Source organism: Delphinapterus leucas, chromosome 2 (assembly GCF_059928025.1).
Source record: "Delphinapterus leucas isolate spDelLeu-1000000601 "Yukka" chromosome 2, BTC_Dleu_Yukka2, whole genome shotgun sequence".
Taxonomy (NCBI): Eukaryota; Metazoa; Chordata; class Mammalia; order Artiodactyla; family Monodontidae; genus Delphinapterus; species Delphinapterus leucas.
The window spans coordinates 18,762,245-18,783,542 of NC_143130.1; the positions used below are offsets into that span (position 1 = coordinate 18,762,245).

General features: G+C 34.4%; 2 protein-coding genes across 27 annotated transcripts in view; one reads left to right on the forward strand and one right to left on the reverse strand.

The window, feature by feature from the left end:
* Positions 1 to 9,265, forward strand: part of PDSS1 (decaprenyl diphosphate synthase subunit 1) — a 55,412-nt gene extending 46,147 nt beyond the window's left edge. For 5 of the 8 annotated variants that reach the window (XM_089903949.1, XM_089903955.1, XM_089903933.1 and 2 more), the window contains one exon: positions 228 to 9,265. In XM_089903949.1, coding sequence (XP_089760075.1) covers positions 228 to 368 — 141 coding nt within the window. In that variant the 3' untranslated portion in view covers positions 369 to 9,265. The remainder of the gene's footprint in view (positions 1 to 227) is intronic. The other 3 variants (XM_089903939.1, XM_022580373.3, XM_089903942.1) reach the window with 1 other exon arrangement.
* The window catches only part of ABI1 (abl interactor 1), a 128,507-nt gene continuing 107,879 nt past the window's right edge, over positions 671 to 21,298 (reverse strand). For 5 of the 19 annotated variants that reach the window (XM_030761777.2, XM_089903898.1, XM_022580356.2 and 2 more), the window contains 7 exons: positions 20,556 to 20,696; positions 17,869 to 17,969; positions 16,876 to 16,956; positions 12,427 to 12,603; positions 9,112 to 9,198; positions 5,214 to 5,399; positions 671 to 2,608 (listed from right to left, as the gene is read on the reverse strand). In XM_030761777.2, coding sequence (XP_030617637.1) covers positions 2,433 to 2,608; positions 5,214 to 5,399; positions 9,112 to 9,198; positions 12,427 to 12,603; positions 16,876 to 16,956; positions 17,869 to 17,969; positions 20,556 to 20,696 — 949 coding nt within the window. In that variant the 3' untranslated portion in view covers positions 671 to 2,432. The remainder of the gene's footprint in view (positions 2,609 to 5,213; positions 5,400 to 9,111; positions 9,199 to 12,426; positions 12,604 to 16,875; positions 16,957 to 17,868; positions 17,970 to 20,555; positions 20,697 to 21,298) is intronic. The other 14 variants (XM_022580360.2, XM_022580364.3, XM_022580359.2 and 11 more) reach the window with 9 other exon arrangements.

The following is a 21,298-nucleotide window of genomic DNA, read 5'->3' on the forward strand; positions in this document are numbered from 1 at the left end:
TGCTTGGCATGCTAATAGAATAAAAAGGTGCTTCTGTCTAAGAAAGGGGCCTAAAGGAAGTGGGCGGAGGAAGCTCTGTGAGTTGGAGAGAGGACATTTGAAACACAGTTCGGCTCCTCACTACCGGATCTCAAAAGTATGTTTTAATTCATATAGCAGGAATTTAAGAGCTGATCCCAGTGGGTGACATGCATCTGTTCTGTTGTATTTTGTCCTGTGTCCCGTAGAGCGATGGTGTGCAGCAGACAACCTACCTCGCCCAGCGGTACTGCCGTGAAGCAGTGAGAGAGATCAGTAAACTTCGACCATCCCCAGAAAGAGACGCCCTCATACAGCTTTCGGAAATCGTGCTCACAAGAGATAAATGACAGCTCGTTCTGTTATTTCTGGCAGCTATTCTACCAGACTGTGCCTAAAGAATTCTGTGGAGTATACTTTGCTTCATGTGCAGGTAACCAAAACATCATTTTAAAAAATCATTTCCACCTTATTAATGGGACTTTTTTTTATTGGCAAAGTTTTTCAGAAAACTTTTTAAATGTAATTAAACCATCTGAATCTGTCATTCTAGTCCTGTAAACTCTAATCGCGGTACTTGACGGTTAGATGTGGTATTGTTTACACGGTTAATATCCACATGTAAAGCCATTACACAAATAAATAATCAATGTTAAAATTCAAATGGTTTATCTTGTTTCACCATAGGAGTAAAGATCATAAAACTGAAGTCTACATTTCAATCCACATTAGTTAGATTTTAACAGTATCCAAAATTTCATATAGGAGAATGGTTTATTATAAAAGACTGTACATAAAATTTAGACAACAGGTTATATACAAAATTAAGAGAACAGTCCACTCTAAAAAATGAAGAAGGTAACTGATCAATAGTGATACTGGAATCATGTTTAAAATTAACAAAGGCAAAATGCATATTCAACAGTCACATTGATTTGGTAACAATAATGGTCTTTAATTTTCAGAAATAAACGTTTTGCACTAGTCTTACCATTTACTATGCTGTTATCTGTAATGCCCAGTACATAACTGTAATTTGAAATCCAAACAAATCCTCAGTACACAGAAACCCAAGTGAGTGCTCTACTTTAATGTCCTAGGCAGTATGGATTATACACACAATAAGAAGAGAAGACATCCCTCTAACCCTCCCTTAAGAGGAGACACACAAAGTGCACGTGTTGCATTTCAGTTATGTCAAAAGACAATACAAATCTGTTGGTCAGGTATATCCCTGTTCAATGATTAATACATGGTGCACCTTTTTTCCCCAATTATTTTATTTTTAAGATCTTTTTATGTTGCTAGTGCCAGGTAATGGGTTAAACAGTGCATATTCAAAAATCAGTCGCATCCACTTCTACCAAAAAAATATGTAAAAGATAATTATTTCCTTTCATTGAACCAGTATATCACAGTCCACTGGAAAACCAAAGGACTGATTGATAGAGCAATCCTTAAGAATTTTACCTACAGCATGTGCACTTCGACACATTTTCTTAGCTTTGAAAAAGTTACTTTAGAAAAGGAATTCAGTAGACTGACTTGTAAATAACCATCTCAGATTTTAAATTCTACAAAAATCAGCCACTGCTATTGGGGTAGGTTGAGAAAAGGCTGAAATTTTTTTTTCCAAGTTAATATATTGAGAAAATAGAACCATAATTCTGCCATAATTCAGTATCTTTTATTATTTTTTTAAAGCAAACCAGTGAAGGAAAGGACAAAAACCTTTGGTTCACTTACGTATTTATGAATGGACAAAATTTATAATGCAAATTCACTCATTAAAAAACTTCGGTACAAATGACAAGACTACAGGTAACCCAATTGTCTTTGTTTCACATGGAGATCTTAGAGACTCGATTCGTTTCAAGAGACCTAAGTACGAGTACTCCAAGTAAGTATTACACAAATTGGAAGCATCTTGGATTTTGTTAAGTATATTTCAATACATAAATTTGTATGCATGCTTTAAACAAACAGTATATTTCAAGAATGAGAGAGTCTAAACAAAAAGTATGACCAGCACCAGCATTTAAGTTTTCTGATTTTAATATTAGTCTGACAGAGCGTTAGTAACCATGCTGCACTGAAACATGTAATGGCACAATCTGAGTCATGATTTGTGAAATATTATACCCCACACCCCCAGAATATTTAGGCTGGTCATGAAGTTAACAATGTGTAAGTAAGTATATAAGCACAATCAGTGACAGACAGCCTCTTGTATAGATTGCTGTTTAGCAATACACCAACTGCCTCAGAGATTTATGCTTACAGGTAGACATTCAATTATACCAATAAAACAGCATGTCCTGAACATATGGGCACATTTTAAGACAATCCTGTTAACCGTAATAGTCCCACAGTATGACTGAGTGATAATAAGAACCTACTTTAAAAGCAAAAATTTAATCAGTATAGTGCATGATCGATTCAACATAGTTCCCAGGAAACAGACCAGTCACTCGATTGCAGACTCCTTCATACCAGCCATCATCGTTCTTCTTTATTACATAGATGATTGCACCCTCCATAAATGATAGCTCATCATCCTTGTCTTTTGTATAATCATATATTGCCACAACTACGGAGAAAAGAGTTGAAATATCATGTCAGTGCACTATATCCAACATTTAATCGAATTTTAAAATGTAATGCCAATTAACAGTATAGCCAACCCAACTATTTTAATGAAAAGTCTTAATTCTTAAATCTATATATCCAGGTAGGTCAAGTAGCCAACCATGGCTACTAAATCACTAGCTTGATCTTTGGGCCAAACTGACAACTAAATTAGAGAAGTCAAGAGTTTCTACCAACCTATGTAGGAAAGATCTCTGAATTTTAGGATTTATTAGATGTTTCAATTCATTCGTTCAAATATCTACTAAGTGTCAACCACACGCAAAGCACCATTTTTCAAAATAACTAGTGGGCCAAGCTGCGTAGCCAATCAGTAAACCAGGTAACAACCATCTAATTTAAAAATATAGTGGGAGGTAAATATCCTACCCATCGCAGGAGAATATTCATGTAGTTTATGGGGCTATACCTAGATTTAAATATACATACACATATGCGCACACACACACACACACACCCCTTAAAGGTCAACAAGAATTTCTATTTTTAAAGGGGAAACAGGTGAGTAAAGACTCATTAATTAAGACTTAGAGAACCATTTTGCAATTCTGTGATTACGCTGAGTTCAAAATATCCACTTCCTTTGCAAACAGTGTTGTGGAAAGGAAAGGCATCAAACAACTACCAGCTTTCCAAACTATTGGTTTATGAATTTAATTATTCCTTCCTCTGTCTTTACAGCATAATTCTGAAATTTGTAATTTTCTAGTATATGTGAAACAGTATGTCATACAAATTTTTTTTCATTAACTTACCTCAGGTAGTGTTTTTCTTAAAATAGAGTTTTTAAGACATTTAAGATCTTCTGGAACTCATTTTTCCCTTAAGAAAGGTGGCTTTGCCCCATAATTATCCTGAACCACTGAATTATAATAAGGAAGAGACGTGTAGTACTGATCCACAGCATCATTTGCTAAACTGAAACAGGCAATCTTTTTTCCCCCTTTACAAAACAGTGTATGAAGTAAATTCAACAAGTCCATTCTCCATTTTAATCCTGTAGCAGAATTACAAGCTCACTTAACATACCAGTTTTAAAAACACCAAAACATACAGAATAAATGATGTTAAATTATTATCCTGGTGTTTTGGCTACATAACCACCCAAGATAACCGAGTGACTGCTAGGGAGAAACATTTTCTTTGTATTCAGAGTCACATTTTGAGTGGTATAGATGACTTTTAAACTGATCATGACAACACCTGATACCCTCAAAGTCATTCAGCGAAATGAAAATATTATTTCCTCGGGTTCTTAGTTCTACTTGTACAAAGAGCTGATAAAAACACTGTGTCAAATTAATTGTTTCTATTTTCCAAATCCCCTCTGTAAATGAAACCTAGTCCCACCTAACTTCCCCTCCCCCAGTGCATATATTCTCTCATTTAATAACTCTCACTGCTGAGTAACCATTCGATGTCCATTCTATCTCCAGGACCCTAACTCCACATAAAGATCTAAACTCTCCCTTCTGTATGTACTTACCGTAGGGTTCTTTGGAAATAGAAATCTAATATTCTTATCTACATCTATCTACATGATAAAAATTTGAAAATAGCTGTCTAGTCCCTCTGAAATCTCTTTCCTCAACTTAAAAACAGTGCTTTCAGCTGTTTCTTTTCATAGATGCACTTTCTAGATATTTCAGCCTCCTGAATATCCTCCTCCGAAGGCATTCTTGTTTGCAAGATCCTGAAATATGGTACTTAAAATTAAACAATACTGGTCTACTATAAATGAATATTATCAGATTTGTACACATTAGGTTGAAGTTCAGCTAATGTACCCTAAGAATCTGACTTCTGGAACAGTCATGTCATACTGCCGGGTTAACATATTCAACTGAACTCCTATTAAACCAGGTTTTAGTCATCTTGTGATTTACAAAGGCGACTATTGAAGGCTTGGACTCTAACCCTACTAAATACCCTACTAAATACTAAAACTCTCTGGTTTAGACCAGGAGTCTGCAAGCAGTGGCCCATGGCCAAATCCAAGCCGGTGCCTCTGTTTGTCCATGAAATTTTGCCGGGGCACAGTCATGCCCGTTCACTTGTGTGCTACGACTGCTTTTTCCTTTTTTTTTTTGGCTGCACTGCGTGGCTTATGGGACCTCAGTTCCCCAACCAGGGACTGAATGGGACCCTCAGCAGTGAAAGCGCCGAGTCCTGACCACTGGGCCGCCGGGCAAGTCCCCATGACGGCTTCTGTGCTACAACAGTGGGGTTGAGTAGTTGTGACAAGACTGAATGGCTGGCAAGTTTAAACTATTTCATTTTGCAATATATACAGCTATCAAATCACTCTGCTGTACACCTGAAACTAACATCACCACCACACTGTAAATCAACTATACTCTAATTAAAAAATAAAGAGAAAATAAAGAATCCTCACTTTATATTGGGAATGTACAGGAACTAAATCATCTTGGCTGGTAAAGCTATTCTCAAGGTGGAGAAACGCTGGACTCGGTGTTCTTTATGGCTCTAAAATACTATAATTAGCTCTTACCCTTTACAGCAGTTCAACGATGACTGTACCCTACCTTTCTCGATGTAATTTTTGGGGGCCCAAGCAGGATCCCCATCTGCATATGGATCGTTATACTGGACTACTGCGGCCTCCTCATCTTCATAGTCCACTGGCGGCGGCGGTGGCGGTGGTGGAGAGTCGTCAAACATGGGAATGTCATCTGGTGGAGGAGGAGGTGGTGGGGTCGGACTATCAGCAACTAAAACATCCAGATACTGAATTTGAATCAGAAATCAGACTAGACAGAAACTCGTAAGTTAACAGAATTGAAGAAAGCTCTAATTCGTATACAGCATGCACTATAATAAAACATGCAATGATTAGAAATAAAAGCTTGGTGTGTTAAAGCTTCTACTACTTTTAAGAATAATTTTGCAATAATGAGCTAAAAAATTAAGGGTATTAGGAAGTTCTATAAATTAATGAATGCAGAGGTTAGGAGACAGTCTGTTTATAAGACTACAGGAATAAAGAACTTCCCTTATGCCAAGGCTCAGATCAGAACAAATGTCACTCTTTAGTTAGCATATCTCCCTAAATAAGCCTTACGTCACATTTGTCATTTGGACTATAGTAAACGTTATGAATAACATTAATGGTTTGATAATCATTTATTGTGCACATTCATGTCCCTGATTTTGGCTTTTAAAAAGTTACCTTTAGTTCCACAAAAATAAGTCTCCAGTGGGTGGATACGTGTTTATTTTTTGTTTTTTTGGAGGAAGAGAAAAAAAGAAAGCTGGTGGTATTAGGTCTGCTTCTATGTGTACGTTTTTCTATTATTTTATTTAAATTTTAACAAGGGAAAATAAATTTAAAATTAAATAATTCCAAGCTAGTAAAAAAATCTCACTGAATATTTTCAAAAATGTTTGTATTCATAATCAACTTTTTTTTTTTTAAGATAATCAACTTCTTAAATGTAGAAAGCAAGCTAAGATTTTTACATTATTGCTAGTAAAACTAAGAATGGGACGAGGGAAAGACTAGATCCGAAAGATCCAATTTTCTAAGAATACATCCACAATAAAGATTTTAAAAATAAAGTACTGCAGGAAGATGTTTAAAAAAAGAAAAAAAGAAAGGAACTCAAATCATGCAAAACAATAAAAATGACTCATACCTCAAATTCTAGATGGTTGTGGAATGTGTATGTGTGTGACTTAAATAATCAAAGGTGTAAACAGTGAAACAGGAAAATGTCAGGCTAGAACTGTGTTCAATGAAATATATGATACCAGGTAACAAATGCTCCCAATATTAAGGAATTCAGAGCTGGAGCACAACTAATTCTTAAGTTTCTGACTGACAAATTTCTTTAAAAGTTAGATATATGAAAATGCTCTGATATAAACTGATACAGGAATTATATAATATCTGCAGTGGAGAAATTCAGAATACCAACATACTAATTCAAATGCCAATTTCTGGGGCTATTTATGTGATCAAAGAAAATGGTCATCATCTATTTGTAATATAGTCTTAAAGTTTTCTACACCCTATTTGGAATAATGCGCTGAGAATATAACCAAGGAATCCAGATTTAAAACATAAGCAGATAATAGCCCTACTTGATAACCAATTTAATTCTGTGATTTCTATTTTATCCTGTTGGGGGATGAAAAAGACTATTAAGAAACAAATCCTGTGTGCTGATGCTCATTCGGATAGCTCTCAAACAGGTGTACAATTTATTTTTCCTCCAAATGGTAGGATTCATTTTATTTCTGCCCATCCCTTCTCCATAAAACTTGCAAATATTATTGAGGAGAAGAAAATGCATGTGAATCCATTCTGACATTAAAGAGCCATAGCTCATGTCCTTAATATGGCTTAATGTATAAATTATATATGTTTGCCTGAATTCTTAAAGTACATTTACTCTTGATTTATACATAATTTACTAGTTTACTATGTCCAACTGCTGTTAATCTACACTGGCTTATCTTCAAATTACATACACTGGGGCAAGAGTCCAGTCAGTCTAATTCTCTGCATAATGCTCTGTCTAGCACGACGCATGGTTGTCCAAACGCTTTCAGATGTTAATCATAAACAGATGTAAACACACTGCTTTTCTCAGAGGCTCATGTCTTAAACTGAAACATTTATTAATAGGTTAACTGCTACGTGCATTCATTATCACCAGTTTGAGTGCCATAAGTGAACGTTTATGAGAAGAACGAACACAGAAAATCTGTAATTCATAAAACATTTAAGATATTGATACACAATTTATCAACAATCTTCCTAACATGCTTTTAAAGAAAACCGATGCCAAATAAAGTTGGGCATTCTGCAGCACAAGGAGAATTACTGACTCAAGTTCATATGTTTGGGAAAAAGAACTAAAATAGTACCGTGGGCCTCTTTAGCAAGACCATGCATGTACGTTAACACTGAATTTCTATAAAAAAGGGGTTATTACCAAAAACCTAATCAATGAGCTTTGGACTCACTAAATGGATGTTTATTATGGCCATTTTAAAATATGTCCTAAAAATTCTTGGCTCTAAGGCACTTCAAAAGTTGAATTGGCTTAGTTTTTAAACTCTTGCAGACTTAATTTTTAAACTCTTAGAGCATTAAGGACCAGCGATATACCTTTGTTCACTTATTTTTAAAAGGAAGATTCACTTATTTTTACATGTTTAAACACATTAGAGTTTCCAACCAAATGTAAACGATAAGGTTGGTTTATGCTCAGAAGTTTCAACATTTTGAAACTGTTTTAAAAGCCCATTAAGTCACCAATTTCTTAAAGGTAGGGACTTTGTCTTAGACTGTGTATTCCTGCCAGAGCCTAGGACGTAACACTGAATAAACAAATACTTGACGAAGGGAGGAAATGTGGAGAATAACACAATAGGGTCAGCAAAAGCTGCACGGTGGAATTTGCCACAAATGTTTTCTCCTGGAGGATGGGCTGGTCATATGAGTTACACATTTGTTCAAACCATTCTGAGATTTATTTGCATGGTGATGATCCCAAATGAGGTGAATTAGTACTGGACCACCTTACCATCTTAATCTCAACAGCTATTTTGGCATAATACAATTCAGTAATAGGGGTATTTTTCATTTTGCCAAATAACACTCACTATGATCATGTAGTTAGGATTATATATCTCCCAGAACGTCAAAGTACTCAGGTAGTAATATAAAAACTACTCTACCCTACTTAAATCCATATATTCAAAAGAATTTCCAAAAGTCATTAAACCTGACCTTCAGAGAAGACCTAAAAAAGGTGACAGATTTGCATGTTCAGAAATCATCCTCATGGGCCCGCACATAGACAAAACATGAAGAGGACTCTACACTGATTATCACTCTTAACGGAGAGCATGGATGTAATTTACTTATTCTTGCAGATTCATTTTTATCCTAACAACAAATCTTAATATAGGTTCAAAACGATTTACGTATAAAAAATCTGAGGCTACAAAGTTTTCTCCAAAAATGTAACCAAAGGAGGAAAACAAAAACAATGAAAAACAAAACACCCGTCCCAACTGCATGATAAATTTAATCTCACAGTGTAACTACCTATACATCTTGATGAGAACTCAATTCCCCTAGTAACTATTGAAAGCTAGTAGTTTCCACACAATTTGAATTTTGGGGTTTGATTACTCTTTCCTTAAGAATCTGCAAAGATCAGATTTCATGTTTTAGAGCATGTAAATACATAAGAAAACTGCAGTTCTGAAAGTCATCTGAGTCAGTAATCATGCACACAGAGGAAAAACTGAAGATCGTGCTCTTCAGTTTCAATAACATATCTGCACCCCTTTTCAAGGTAAGATTAGCTTCTCAATAAAAGTAAGGAAAATGATGACTCATCAGCCATGCATGCTATGTAAGGAGACAGCCTCTACTCTTGGATAGCTCGGTTTTTCCAAACTTACTGTTTTCCTGCACCCTGGCCACGAAGCCTGTGAGAGGTATCTGTGGAGTCAACTGAGGCATAGGGGGAGGGGGTGGAGCAATAGAAACTGGCAGCAACAACACAGAATGGGGGAAGTAAAACAGATAAAGGAAAGAAAAGGAAACAAACAAAAAGCAGAAGTCAGTTACAAAGACCACAAACATAAGTATGCAAAGAACAGTCTGCAAATGAAACAAAAAAAAACAAAAAACAAAACAAAAACCTGCAGAACCTTCTTCAAGTTCATTTCCCAGGAGCAAACCTAAAGCTGAGTTGTGTTTAGCCAGCTGGTTAATTTTATTAAAAAACAAATACATTTGCTTTAATCCTAATGTTATATTGTTTGGGTAAGATTTAAATTTACCATCACTTTCACGCAATGAAATTTTTGAATTCTAAGGAAAGACTTTAAAATACAGCTAACAGTGAAATACCAATAAAGGTTTCCAGGATGTTGTGTCTTCGCCTTATCTCTCTAACCTAACAGGTATGTCTAGCTTTAGGGTAATGTTGTAAATAAACCTAAATAAACAAAACGAATATGTTACAGGATAGCTGTTTATTCCATGTATAAATAAATGCATTAATTACAGGTTTTCTTTAAAAACGAATTTACACACAGCTCTTTAGGAAAAACGCTTGTTTGTAAAACAAGGTTATTATTTTTTAAGTTGACAGTTTTATTTTTAAAGACATCACTCTTAAATTTACTAGGGCATAAGAGTGCTCCATATACCATGTTAATTGTTCACTGAATTTCATGGAATATTTCAAGTGACCTTCCTTTCATCACTATTCTGAAAAAGGAAACCTAATCTAACAATAAGGTAAAATATGCAATTATTTGTGTTAAAATAATTTCTAAAGAATCACTGGGTAGCTGGAAACATACTCCGTCTTCTTTCTGGAGAACACATAATTTATAGGAAACTGACAGCAAATGCTCATGTGGACAGCAAATGTATTAAAAATTAAAACTAAAAGTAAATATTCATGTATTTACCACCCTGTCTTATTTTAACAAGATGGTAAGGGCCAAAGATTGCTTAGAAAAAGTCAATAGGACTGAATCACAAAATTCAGTTTACTGGTAGTCACCAAGAAGTGACACTAAACTGACAGGGAAAAACAACTGATTGGCTCCCAAGGATCATTTAATTGAAAGATTGTTTCAATTAATCCAATCTACAAATTCAGTTTGGTAGGCATAAAAATATGAAAGATGTTTAGTATACAAATAAGCAACAACTTAAAGCAGTATATGTGCATAATATTCATTGTATGGCTAAAAATAACATTCAATTCACTATGAAATTAGTCCTGGTTCATTCTGATACTCTGTATACAGAAGTATACACAAGTATGTATATACTGGAACAAGTGTGTGTGTGTGTGTGCGCGCGTGTGTGTGTATACACACACACACTTGTTCCAGTATATACATATATATACTTTTAATAAAACATTATAGCTTTTTAACTTAAAAAAAAACAACTCCCACAAACCTAAAAAATTTTTTTTAGAAACAACCCTTAGTAATGAGCCATGCTGGTTAGTACATAAAGAAAAAGAGGCTATGTTGTGACAATACTAATCATTATCACCACATTTAGACAGAAGGGGAATATGCACATCAAAACACTAAAAACATTTACATACTACTACTACTACTACTACTACTACTACAACACCAACAATAACTCAGGTTGAAGGATAATTAATTTGACAACACACAGTAATATATTTAAAATTTGAGGCCAAATTTGCTTTATGATGTCCAAAAATACAGACATTCAGTAATGAAAATGTCTTGTTTGAGGATAAGCAACCCACCCAAGTACTGTTAAAACAGAACTACACAAACATGTATCAGGTGAAGTCACCAGAAACCCTATTTGTGGAGTAAACTAAGCGATGAAAAAAATAATGAACACAAAGATGGGATCTAAAAATGCAGAATATGAAAAAAATGAAAAGTTCATGAAACTAGTGAGACTAATAATCAGATTAACTGTGGAATTCTCAGCCGCCAGCTACTTTTCATTACCAAAAGGAGACCAGGGGAAATGTGAGGTAAAATTCTAACTGGTAAAGTTTCTTAGTAGCTTGGATGAAAATTTTAGTCTGGAAAAGGGTTGTATAAATTTTGGGATTATCTATGAGTTGTGATATTTCTGCTAAAGTGGTTTTCAATTCTTAGGACTTTTTTGTTTATAACAATTAGCCTTTAAAGTTTAACCAAAAAAATAAATAACAGAACTTTCTCCTTAGCTCTATTTAAAACACTTGTTCAAAACATGCATCATAAATGAAAAGAACTTAAAACCAACTTTCTATGTAAATATGGAGTATTCAGTGTTTTTTAGGTAAAATAATATAACATAACATGCAGCCTACAAAAGCCACATGGGGAAGTGTTTCAGTCTATGCCTGGTGATCACCGCTTCAAGCCAGTAACAAATACTGAACTGGCTCATTTCAGATTTCTCCTGGTTCGACTGAGCATTTTGATATGGAAAGTGGAATTAATGACTACCCTAAGCAATTTGAACTTCCTCACATTTTATGCCAAAGCTATTTTCTAATCTTATCAGCCTTTAAACACTGATTGCAGTTAGTGTTGAGATGTGCAATTTGAGGTGAACAGAAAAAAATCAAAACAAAGTCCTCCCCACTGTTACAATTATTAGAGACAGAATAAGCAGGCATCACAAATGGTTTTTAATGGTTTGGAACTCATTTCAGTATAGGTTAACAAGCTTAAAAGTGATAGCCAGCAATTTCATTATATTATTGTAAATAAAAACTGTCACAATGTTTTTAAGTTTACTGTTATTGAACTGTATCAAACATGCCAATAAAAATAAATTCAGCTTAATTAATTTCAGTGGTTTTCTTCTCTAGTTCTACTTACAGTAGTAAAAATTTCATCAGTTAAATTTTAGTATACGAGTATACTCAGTAAGCCTGAATTTTTTTGAAAGGGATAAGCAATTATTCTTAAAATGATATGCTTCAAGGTCTAACTTTTTTTTTTTTTTGGCCGCACCATGCAGCATGCGGGATCTTAGTTCCCCAACCTGGGCTCAAACCCGCACCCCCTGCAGTGGAAGCGCAGAGTCCTAACCACTGGACAGCCAGGGAAGTCCCCAAGGTTTAACTTCTTAAAACAAAAATAAACATGAAATAGCACGGTTTCAATTGTTGTCTATCACTGGCAAGAATAACAATTTCAAATAATTTCCTTCAAAAGGAGCTCCACTGCTGCGGTTACACCTGCAAAGCACAAGCTTACTTGAATTCTGAGAATAAAGTGGACCTCCATTAACATGAGGCTGAGCAGAAAACTGAGCCGTCACAGAGGGAGTCCGTCTGTATCCACCAGAAGATGTCGAGGAAGTGGTAGAGTTGTGTCGAGAAATCTGCCTGGTCATTGTGCCATACTGGGAACCAGGAGCTGAGCCCGGGGCTGCTGAAAAGCATTAGTCAAAGGCAACCAACAAAGAACTTGAGCATTGCACGTCACCTCCGATGGCAGAACAAAGAGAAGGAGACTATCAGCAAGAAATGTTTATTACTTTTTAAAGCCCACAGCACAAAATAAAGAGAAAAGTAAAGATAAAACACAAACAGCTCTATCTCTGAAGTTACAAAAAGAAGGAAAAACAGATACTGTGTGGAAAGTGCAAAAGTAAATAAGTAATGTTCTTAAGCCTTTTAATTTAGCATAATACCAAATGGTATTTTGCTAATAAAATGTATAAATTTTTTTCTGTAACATTTTAAAACATACAGCTTTTATATGTCAACTGTGTCTTTCCAAGAAAATAAGTACCAAATGATAGTCTGAGGTGGAAAGCATCAGTTTTTAGATGTGAATATCTTAATATCTGGTTTACAGACTTCTTCTCCTTTCCATTGCCAAATCTTCAGAAGCACAGTATAAGAATCTATCCAGCCAAACCCGGCTTAAATTATAAAATGTAAACAATTAAGCATATTTTCCACATGTACTACTATATTTATTTGAATGTTTAATGTATTAGTTATTACCAATACATATTATAGTAGAATCATTTTTAAGAGAAGTATAATTTCTAGTTTCAAAGCACTTATATATAATGTCAGATTCGTTGTATATCTCCCAGCTTTTAAGAATTACACACTTTGCCCTATCACTTACATTTCTGTAACTGATAAAGCTGAAAAAAATTTTGGACTCTGTAAAACATGGACATTTTAAGGCAGCTTTGTGTAGAAAATCCATTATCTTTTTCCATATCCTTGGAGGGCTTTTTTTCCATACTACACACCCAAAGCACATTTTTTTAAATATTATCATGCATGTCTAAACTAACTAAAGTATTAACAATACTTAAAATTTTATTTACCAACATTTCAGAAGTTTAAAATTTTAAAGGTTAATATAAAGTTCAAAGCCTCTAAAGTTAACTATACCTTCCAAAGGTAACTTCAGGATTAACATTATCCTCCCTAACATCTAACCATGACTGAGCAAATAAAAAGACAACATCCTGGTTTACTTTCATTCAGTCATCCAATTTAACCTCTCCTAGAGGTCATATATATTATTAGAAAAAAGCCATACAGCAGAGGTTGTTCATTAAAAGAAGTGCTAATATTCAACATTTTGGAGCTCCCAAGCCATAGGCAGTCACTAATTATTTAAATCATCCACATGCTCAATTCCTAAACAGAAACCCACTTTATAAATAAGAGTCTATTCAAATGCCTTCATGAACGAGTAACTCTGGACAGGTAAGTTTTCCAAAGAGCTAAGAAGTAACCCTTTAACCATTTTTAATAGAAATCTCAATAAAATGATTTCTATATTTCTTTTGACTTATATAAAAACTGTATAAAATCCAGGTTATTTGTCTTGGTGATTTAAAACCAAAATAAAGCTATTTAATAGCAGTTCCAAACTATGCCTATTTTAGAATTTATTTTAATATTAAAATAAAATTATGAAATAAATAATACCAAACGGTGTATGATTGATATATACATAATCATACATGCTATATATAAATAATACATATACATATGGTCACATATACTAATATATATAATTATTTATACTGGTTATATATAATTTGTTTACATAAATAAATATTATATTTTATATATATTACATATATTTTTTTAAGGAAAAATACCCAGCTCCAAGAACTAGAATATTACCAGTATCACTGAAGCTTCTGTTTGCCCCTTCTGAACCCCAAACTCCAAAACATGTGTGTTAAACATTCTCTCTCTTCACTATACAGTAAGTCCCCTACTCACAAACCTTCAAGTTGTGAACTTTCAAAAGATGCGAACATGCATTCGCGTGTCCAATCACTTAAAGTTAGTTCACGTGTCTGGCATACACTGTCACGTGCGTGCATCCTGTACAAGTGCTTGTGCTTCTGTGTACTTTACTGTACAGCACTGTATGGAGTACAGCAGTACAGTACCTTTATTTCAAGCCCAGGATGTCCGGAAGCAAGTGTAAAAGCAGCACTGGTATAGCTGGTACTACTGTAATTTTCAAGGTACTGTACTGTAAAATTAAAAATGTTTTATTTTTTGTGTTTGTTATGTATTATCTGTGTGAAAAGTGTTATAAACCTATTACAGTACAGTACGACATAGCCAATTGTGTTAGTTGATACCTAGGCTAACTTTGTTGGACTTAGGAACAAACTGGACTTAATGAACGCGCTCTCAGAACGGAACTCGTTCGTATGTAGGGGACTCACTGTATGCAGTTTTTTAAAAATCATAGATAATTATAACCTTAAACAGTACACATAGAGACCTTGCAAATTTATAAACTTTCATAATGGAATGATTCTGTATTGATTATGTATTCCTGCTGTTTTCCTTTGATATTATCTTTTAAGATTCATCCATGTTGAGAAGTATATCAATATATCATTCATTTTTATTGCTTTATTTGCATATGAACATGCCACAATTATTTATCCATTCCACTGTAGACATTTGGGATGCATCCAGATTTCTGCTATTATTATTATACCGCTACTGTGAACATTCCTAAATATGGTTCCTAAGTTTCTCTGGAACAGTGGTTCGCAAACTTCAGCAGTGATCAGAATTTCACCTTGAGGGCTTGTTATAATACAGGCTGCTGGGCTCCAGTCTCAGAGTTTCTGAATGAGTAGGTCTGGAATGGGACCTGAGAATTTGCATTCCTAACTAGTTCCCCCATGATGATGGTGCTGTTGGTCTGTAAATCATACTCCAAAAGCCACTGCTCTAGTACAGTAGTTTTTAAACTTTATGGTCTTAGGATCCACTCTAAAATTAGAGAACCTCAAAAAATTTTTGTTGAAGTGGGTTATACCATATTAGAAACTGATTAATTACCATAATTAATTGATTAATTACCATATTAGAAATTAAAACTGATTTATCTTTAAAATACATAAATACACAAATACACAATCCATTAGTTGTCAAAAATGATGTTATCGTATGTTATGTAGCCTCTGGAAAATTCCACTGTGTACTTGTACCAGAATGAGAATAAAAAAGGCAAATAAGCCTTAGTATTATTATGGATATAGTTCTGACCGCAAAAACTCCAAGAAAGGATTTTGGCAACCCCCAGGAGTTCCATAACCATGTTTTGAGAACCAGTACGCTAGGGCAAATATCTAGAAATGAAACTGATAAATCTAAGGTAGAAACCTGGTTCAACTTGACTGGGTAACAACAAATTATGTTCTAAAGTGACTGAATCACCAAATAAACTCCCACCAGCAACGTACCTTTCTGTTACTGCACATCCTCATCAACATTTGGTACTGGTGGACTTCTACATTTTTACCTATCTGGTAGCTATAAAATAGTATCTCGTAGTTTTTGTTTTCCTGATTATTAATTAGGTTGAGGGCATTTTTTTTCCACATGGACTTTCTGCCAACAATTTCTATTACTTGGGTCTTTTGTTTATTACTTCCTTTTCCCCTCTCCTCTGAGTACAAGTGCCAACGTTTTGAAAAGAAGTTGCTAGATGGCTTTATTTCACCTAAGCTCTCAATATTTGAAACAGCTCTTTATCCATTTCCACCCAAATGCTACTGTGCATTTCTAGGCTGAATGGTTTTATACCAAGTCTATATTTGGAATTCCTTATATGCTCAATCCAGTCTCCCCCAACTTGGGAGCAATTTAAATGTATTTTATTGAACAAAATGTTTCATGGCATCCTCAGATGCCATAAATCCTGGGCTATATCAGAGTTTTTCAGCTGTGACCCACTGGAAAGCCTCAGGGTACCCCACACCACACACCATTCTCTTTTTCATCTTCTTCCTCTTGTCCCCCACCTTCACCCCACTCCTGTGACTGTGGTATATACCAGGGAGTTCCAAATCAAGTTTCACTTTAAAAAAATATTACATCACTATTAAAAATATTTTTTTTGAACAATCACTGCTATAATATTCCTAGAAAAATCTAAACAGAACAAATGCAAACCACATTAAATTGGTTATAAACTAGGCATAGAAGCACCTGACATCACAGAGAAGTTTCTGTGTAACTTCAGAGGCCTTTCACCAGAAGAAATTAGTGTAAATTAGATTTTATACTTTAAACTTTGTATTACCACCTACAACCTAACAACTACAAAAGCGAGCCGTCTAACAGAGGAGCTTACTATGAACTCTGCACAGTAAGGTAAATCACTCCAGTGGTTATGCAGTCTCACCTATCACAGTGTTCACGGGCAGAAGTGGTGGAAGAGGTGGTGCTGGTGGAGCTCCAGAAGGAGGAGGGACAGAAATGTTTTCTAATAAAATAGTTTATAATTCAGGTCAGAGTGCAATAAACAGAACTAATCATTCTGAAACAGTAAGGAAGTACGTTTTGGAAATAAGAAAAAAAGAGAAAGATACCCATATGTAAAGCATGTTCGAATGAGTAAGAATTTTACCAGGTAAAAAGGCCATTGAGTTCGCGCTTTCATTAACTATAAAATATGCCTGTTTTTATAAGTAGCTTTTTCTCCTTTTTCAACAACATCCTTGAGAAACTATTTTTCCCTAACAACTTCTGATTATCAAACTTACTTTTAAAGTGTGTACTTTTAACACCATAAAGTCTTCCTTTCACTTAATAAAAAAATCAAGGGACCAATTTAATGCTCTGCTATGATTTCTTAAATTTTTATATAATCTAAAAAGTAAAAGAGCTTCTCCTAGTTTAATCCCATTTTATATTCATGGCATTTTACTGAAATACGTATTGAATACCATACATAAATGTAGTAAAGTCACAAAACCAGCTAACAGTGGAGTTGACATACTTACTAGCCTACAAGGCAACATCAAAGTTCAATGATACATAATTCACATTAAAGACACTGATCTTTTGGTTGAATTATCAATAATATTGGTTTGCTCTTGAAATAATAAATATCATTCTTGACTTGTGCCCAAGGCAAGTATTTCTAAAGCAAAATGTCCAAAAAGTTATTTAATAAAGCTATTTAATATGCTTTTCTATAATTAAGGAGAAACATCTGCAAAACTCTAAAGACCATGTGAAAACCAATCAAAAATTGTTTTTAAATTTGCTTTCATTCTGGCAACAATCTCATAAGTTTAATAAATAGTTTTATCTAATGTAATTAAATTATTTCAGACTTCCATAATAAAGCTAACTACCTCCACATATTAAAATGGGTGAGTATATGACACACCTGGTCCAACAGTGGGTGGTGAGGGTGTAGGCACGGCAATGGGAATGCCAATACTGCTGCTGCCACTGTTTTCTCGGCTTCCACTTCCTCCACTGCTTCCACTGCAAAGGAGAGAGAAAAATCATGAAAATAGCAATTCTAGAGATTTACTCAGGAAAAAAATCAACTCAAAGCCACTAAATACTCCTTTTATGATGCATATGTGTGTGCTTGTATGTATACACACAAGTATATATAAAGACAAATTTTAACAGTCCAATATACATTTTAACCCTAATACTTGAAGTGGTTCTTGTGTTTCACTCTATTTATCCAACTACTGAAAAACCAATATAGTCACGTAGTACTCAGAACTATAAGAGATCACTGAGACATGAATGACCAATATAATCTTATAGTACAATGAGTCAACAAGGATTTATTTAAAACCTCGTATAAACAGCAGTGAACAAACAAGACATGAACCACACTGTCATGGAGCTCTTCACTGAGACTGTGAAAACTGACATTAACAAATAGTGTGATGGAAGCCACAAAAGATGCTATGGAAGTTAATAAAAACGGTAACCAGTTTTAGTCTGAAATTAGTATGTAAACCTACACTCATCTCAAAGAATGGCAATAAAACAGGGAAATGTTTGGAAAAAATGAGCAAATGACAAAAAAAAGACAAATAAGACAATAATGAAGTTTCAGCAAGGCACAGTCTAGAATAGTTGATACTACTAAACTTTAACCAATTACTTCTATGGACTTACTGTCCCTTTAGGTATACAACCTCGCACTGACCAGTTTTAGTAATGTATGTGTGCACATGTACATTATGCAAATGTACATATGTACACGTGTAGCCTTAAGCTCCATATTATACTTTTAAAAATCAACATCATCGGCTCAGTAGGCCCAGAAACCCAACAGGGCAATGATTTGCACTGCCTAGATAAGTTTTTTCCCTCCAATATGAGCATTCTATAATCACATTATCACATACTAAAAGAAAGGGGAAAAAAACTATTTATATAACAAAAATAGCTTTGCTATGAAGGCCTCCCTCCTCCCAAGCTGGCCAATACTCTGCTTTCTGCCACCACCGTATCACAGACAGATGAATATTTTTGCACTTATGCACTTCCACAATTACTGGCTTATGTGCCTTTTTCTAACATGGAGATTGGCAAGTTACAGCCCACAGGCCAAATCTGGCCCATGGTCTGATTTTTACAACCTGTGAGCTAAGAACATTTTTTTTACATTTTAATTAGTAGAAAAAAAATCAAAAGAGGAATAATATTTTATGACACATTAAAATTATATTAAATTCCAATTTCAGTGCCATATATAAAGTTTTACTGGAACACAGCCATGCTCATTCATTTACGTGTTGCTTAGCTGCTCTCATGCTACAACGATAGAGCTGAGTAATTGCAGCAGAGACCATATGGACCACAAATCCTAAAGTACTGACAATCTGGCCCTTTATAAAAAAGTTTGTTGATCCCTGTTCTAACAGAACAAGCTCCTGAAAAAAAGAACTATATCTCATAGGTATATCCGTGATATCTAATGAAGTAACTCTTAACTAACTAGTTGTTGAATATGATTAAACTATTACTACATCCACTATAAAGAACAACCATGCTTTGGTATAATAATTCAATAGTAAACATATTAAAAAAAACCCAATTTTGGTCCTCATTGAACTTACCCTGATTCAGTAACTGCAGATATCAATATGACAATTTATTTACTAACAATAACAACAAATAACAATTACATAGCATCTAAGAGCGTGATATATCCTGCGTAACTGAAGCCCCCAAAATGATTTTACCAAGCTGTATTTCTAATAAAACCATCCTAAAAGTCAAGGTAAAGAGGGTCCTTGCCCAAGTTATTAAGTGAGAGGTAAAAATCAAAGAATAAAACAAATTGAGCTATACGATAATTCTGTCTGGCTTTATAAACTTGCGCAAAAATCAAGTGGCTACTTTTGAGGGGAGGAAGGCTGAGGCAATAATTGGGAAAGGGCCTGAGGGGGATTTCTGGATTGCGGTTATGTTCCATTTTCTGATCTGGGTGATGGTTACATGACTATATTCAATTTGTATTAATACATCAAGTTGTTATACTTAATAAAGTATATACTTTTCTGAATGTATGTTATGTTCCATAACCAAGTTTTTAAAAATCCACTGGGTAGCTGATTTCTAGAACTTTTTTTAATGAATTTATACAGTAACATATTCTAGTACATCAACTCTCTTAAGAAATTCTTCCTCAGATCTAAACTGTTTTCTTTCCTCCAACCTCTTAAAGTTTAAATCACATTGTAGAGTTTCTGATGTTTAACCTTTTAGCCAAAAAATTTAAGAGTGGTTACCTTAATCTTTTCTAAAAGACCATTTTAAAAAAACATTCTTCAGACTTCATCCAAATATACATTTGTACCTCTGTCAAAAGGAGGAAATACTAGTAATCTGCTAGCAGTATAAATAGATACTAAAAAATCTAAAAAATAGAAGTTATAACATATATTTAAAGGAACATATACAATATTAATACCCTCAAACTTTTACATTCTATATTAGCATTAGACTAGCACTTTACCGTTACCAACAACTCTATAGGAGTTTGTCACCAATCAATAATGCACATTCTCAGTTCAAAGGCTCAACCTAAAAATTTACCTGTGTGTCCTCGGTCTCTGATTTAAAGAAGCTGTCCTGCCTGGACTATGCTGACTTCCAAGCCTAGCAGGACTTGTCATGTAGTCATTAGGAACTGTTGGAGGTTTAACAGGTTCCAGGGTTTTGTAAGGAGTATTTCGTCTAAAGAAGCATAATAGAGAAAGGAATATGAATAAGAAAGATAAATGGTATTTTCTCCCAAATTTGTGAACCAAGTATAACACAAGTTTTGGGTTTTTTTAATAATAAAGTTTGTTTTTAAAAAACATTTTTAAATGGGGTGTATGAATATTGTTACTTTAACACAAAAGCTAAAATTTGTTGCCTTTTCTTAGGAAAACCAATGGAAAGGGTAATTTAAAAGTTCTCATCTTATTTCTAAAAATCATGGTTATAATTTTTTTAATGCTCAGTAATATCAAACTTTGAAATACATATTATTCCCAGATCAGTAACCCACAAGCCACTGTCCTTGTATATTATGGAAGCTAAATATCTCCTGTGCAATTTACTCCTACCTCAATCTAGAGATATATGAACAAGTACATTCTGATCCTAGATGTGATGCCATTAACTTCTCAATAAATGATTTTAACTTTTCTATTTAATAACTTTGTATGTTTTTTTCAGAGGTAAGGGGTTTACAGAATGAAAATAGAAACTAAGATTCTAGAAGAAAGCTGACTGCTGATCCCTGTTACTATAAAATGATTCCCCCACCCCTCCACCAAAAATAAGGAGTC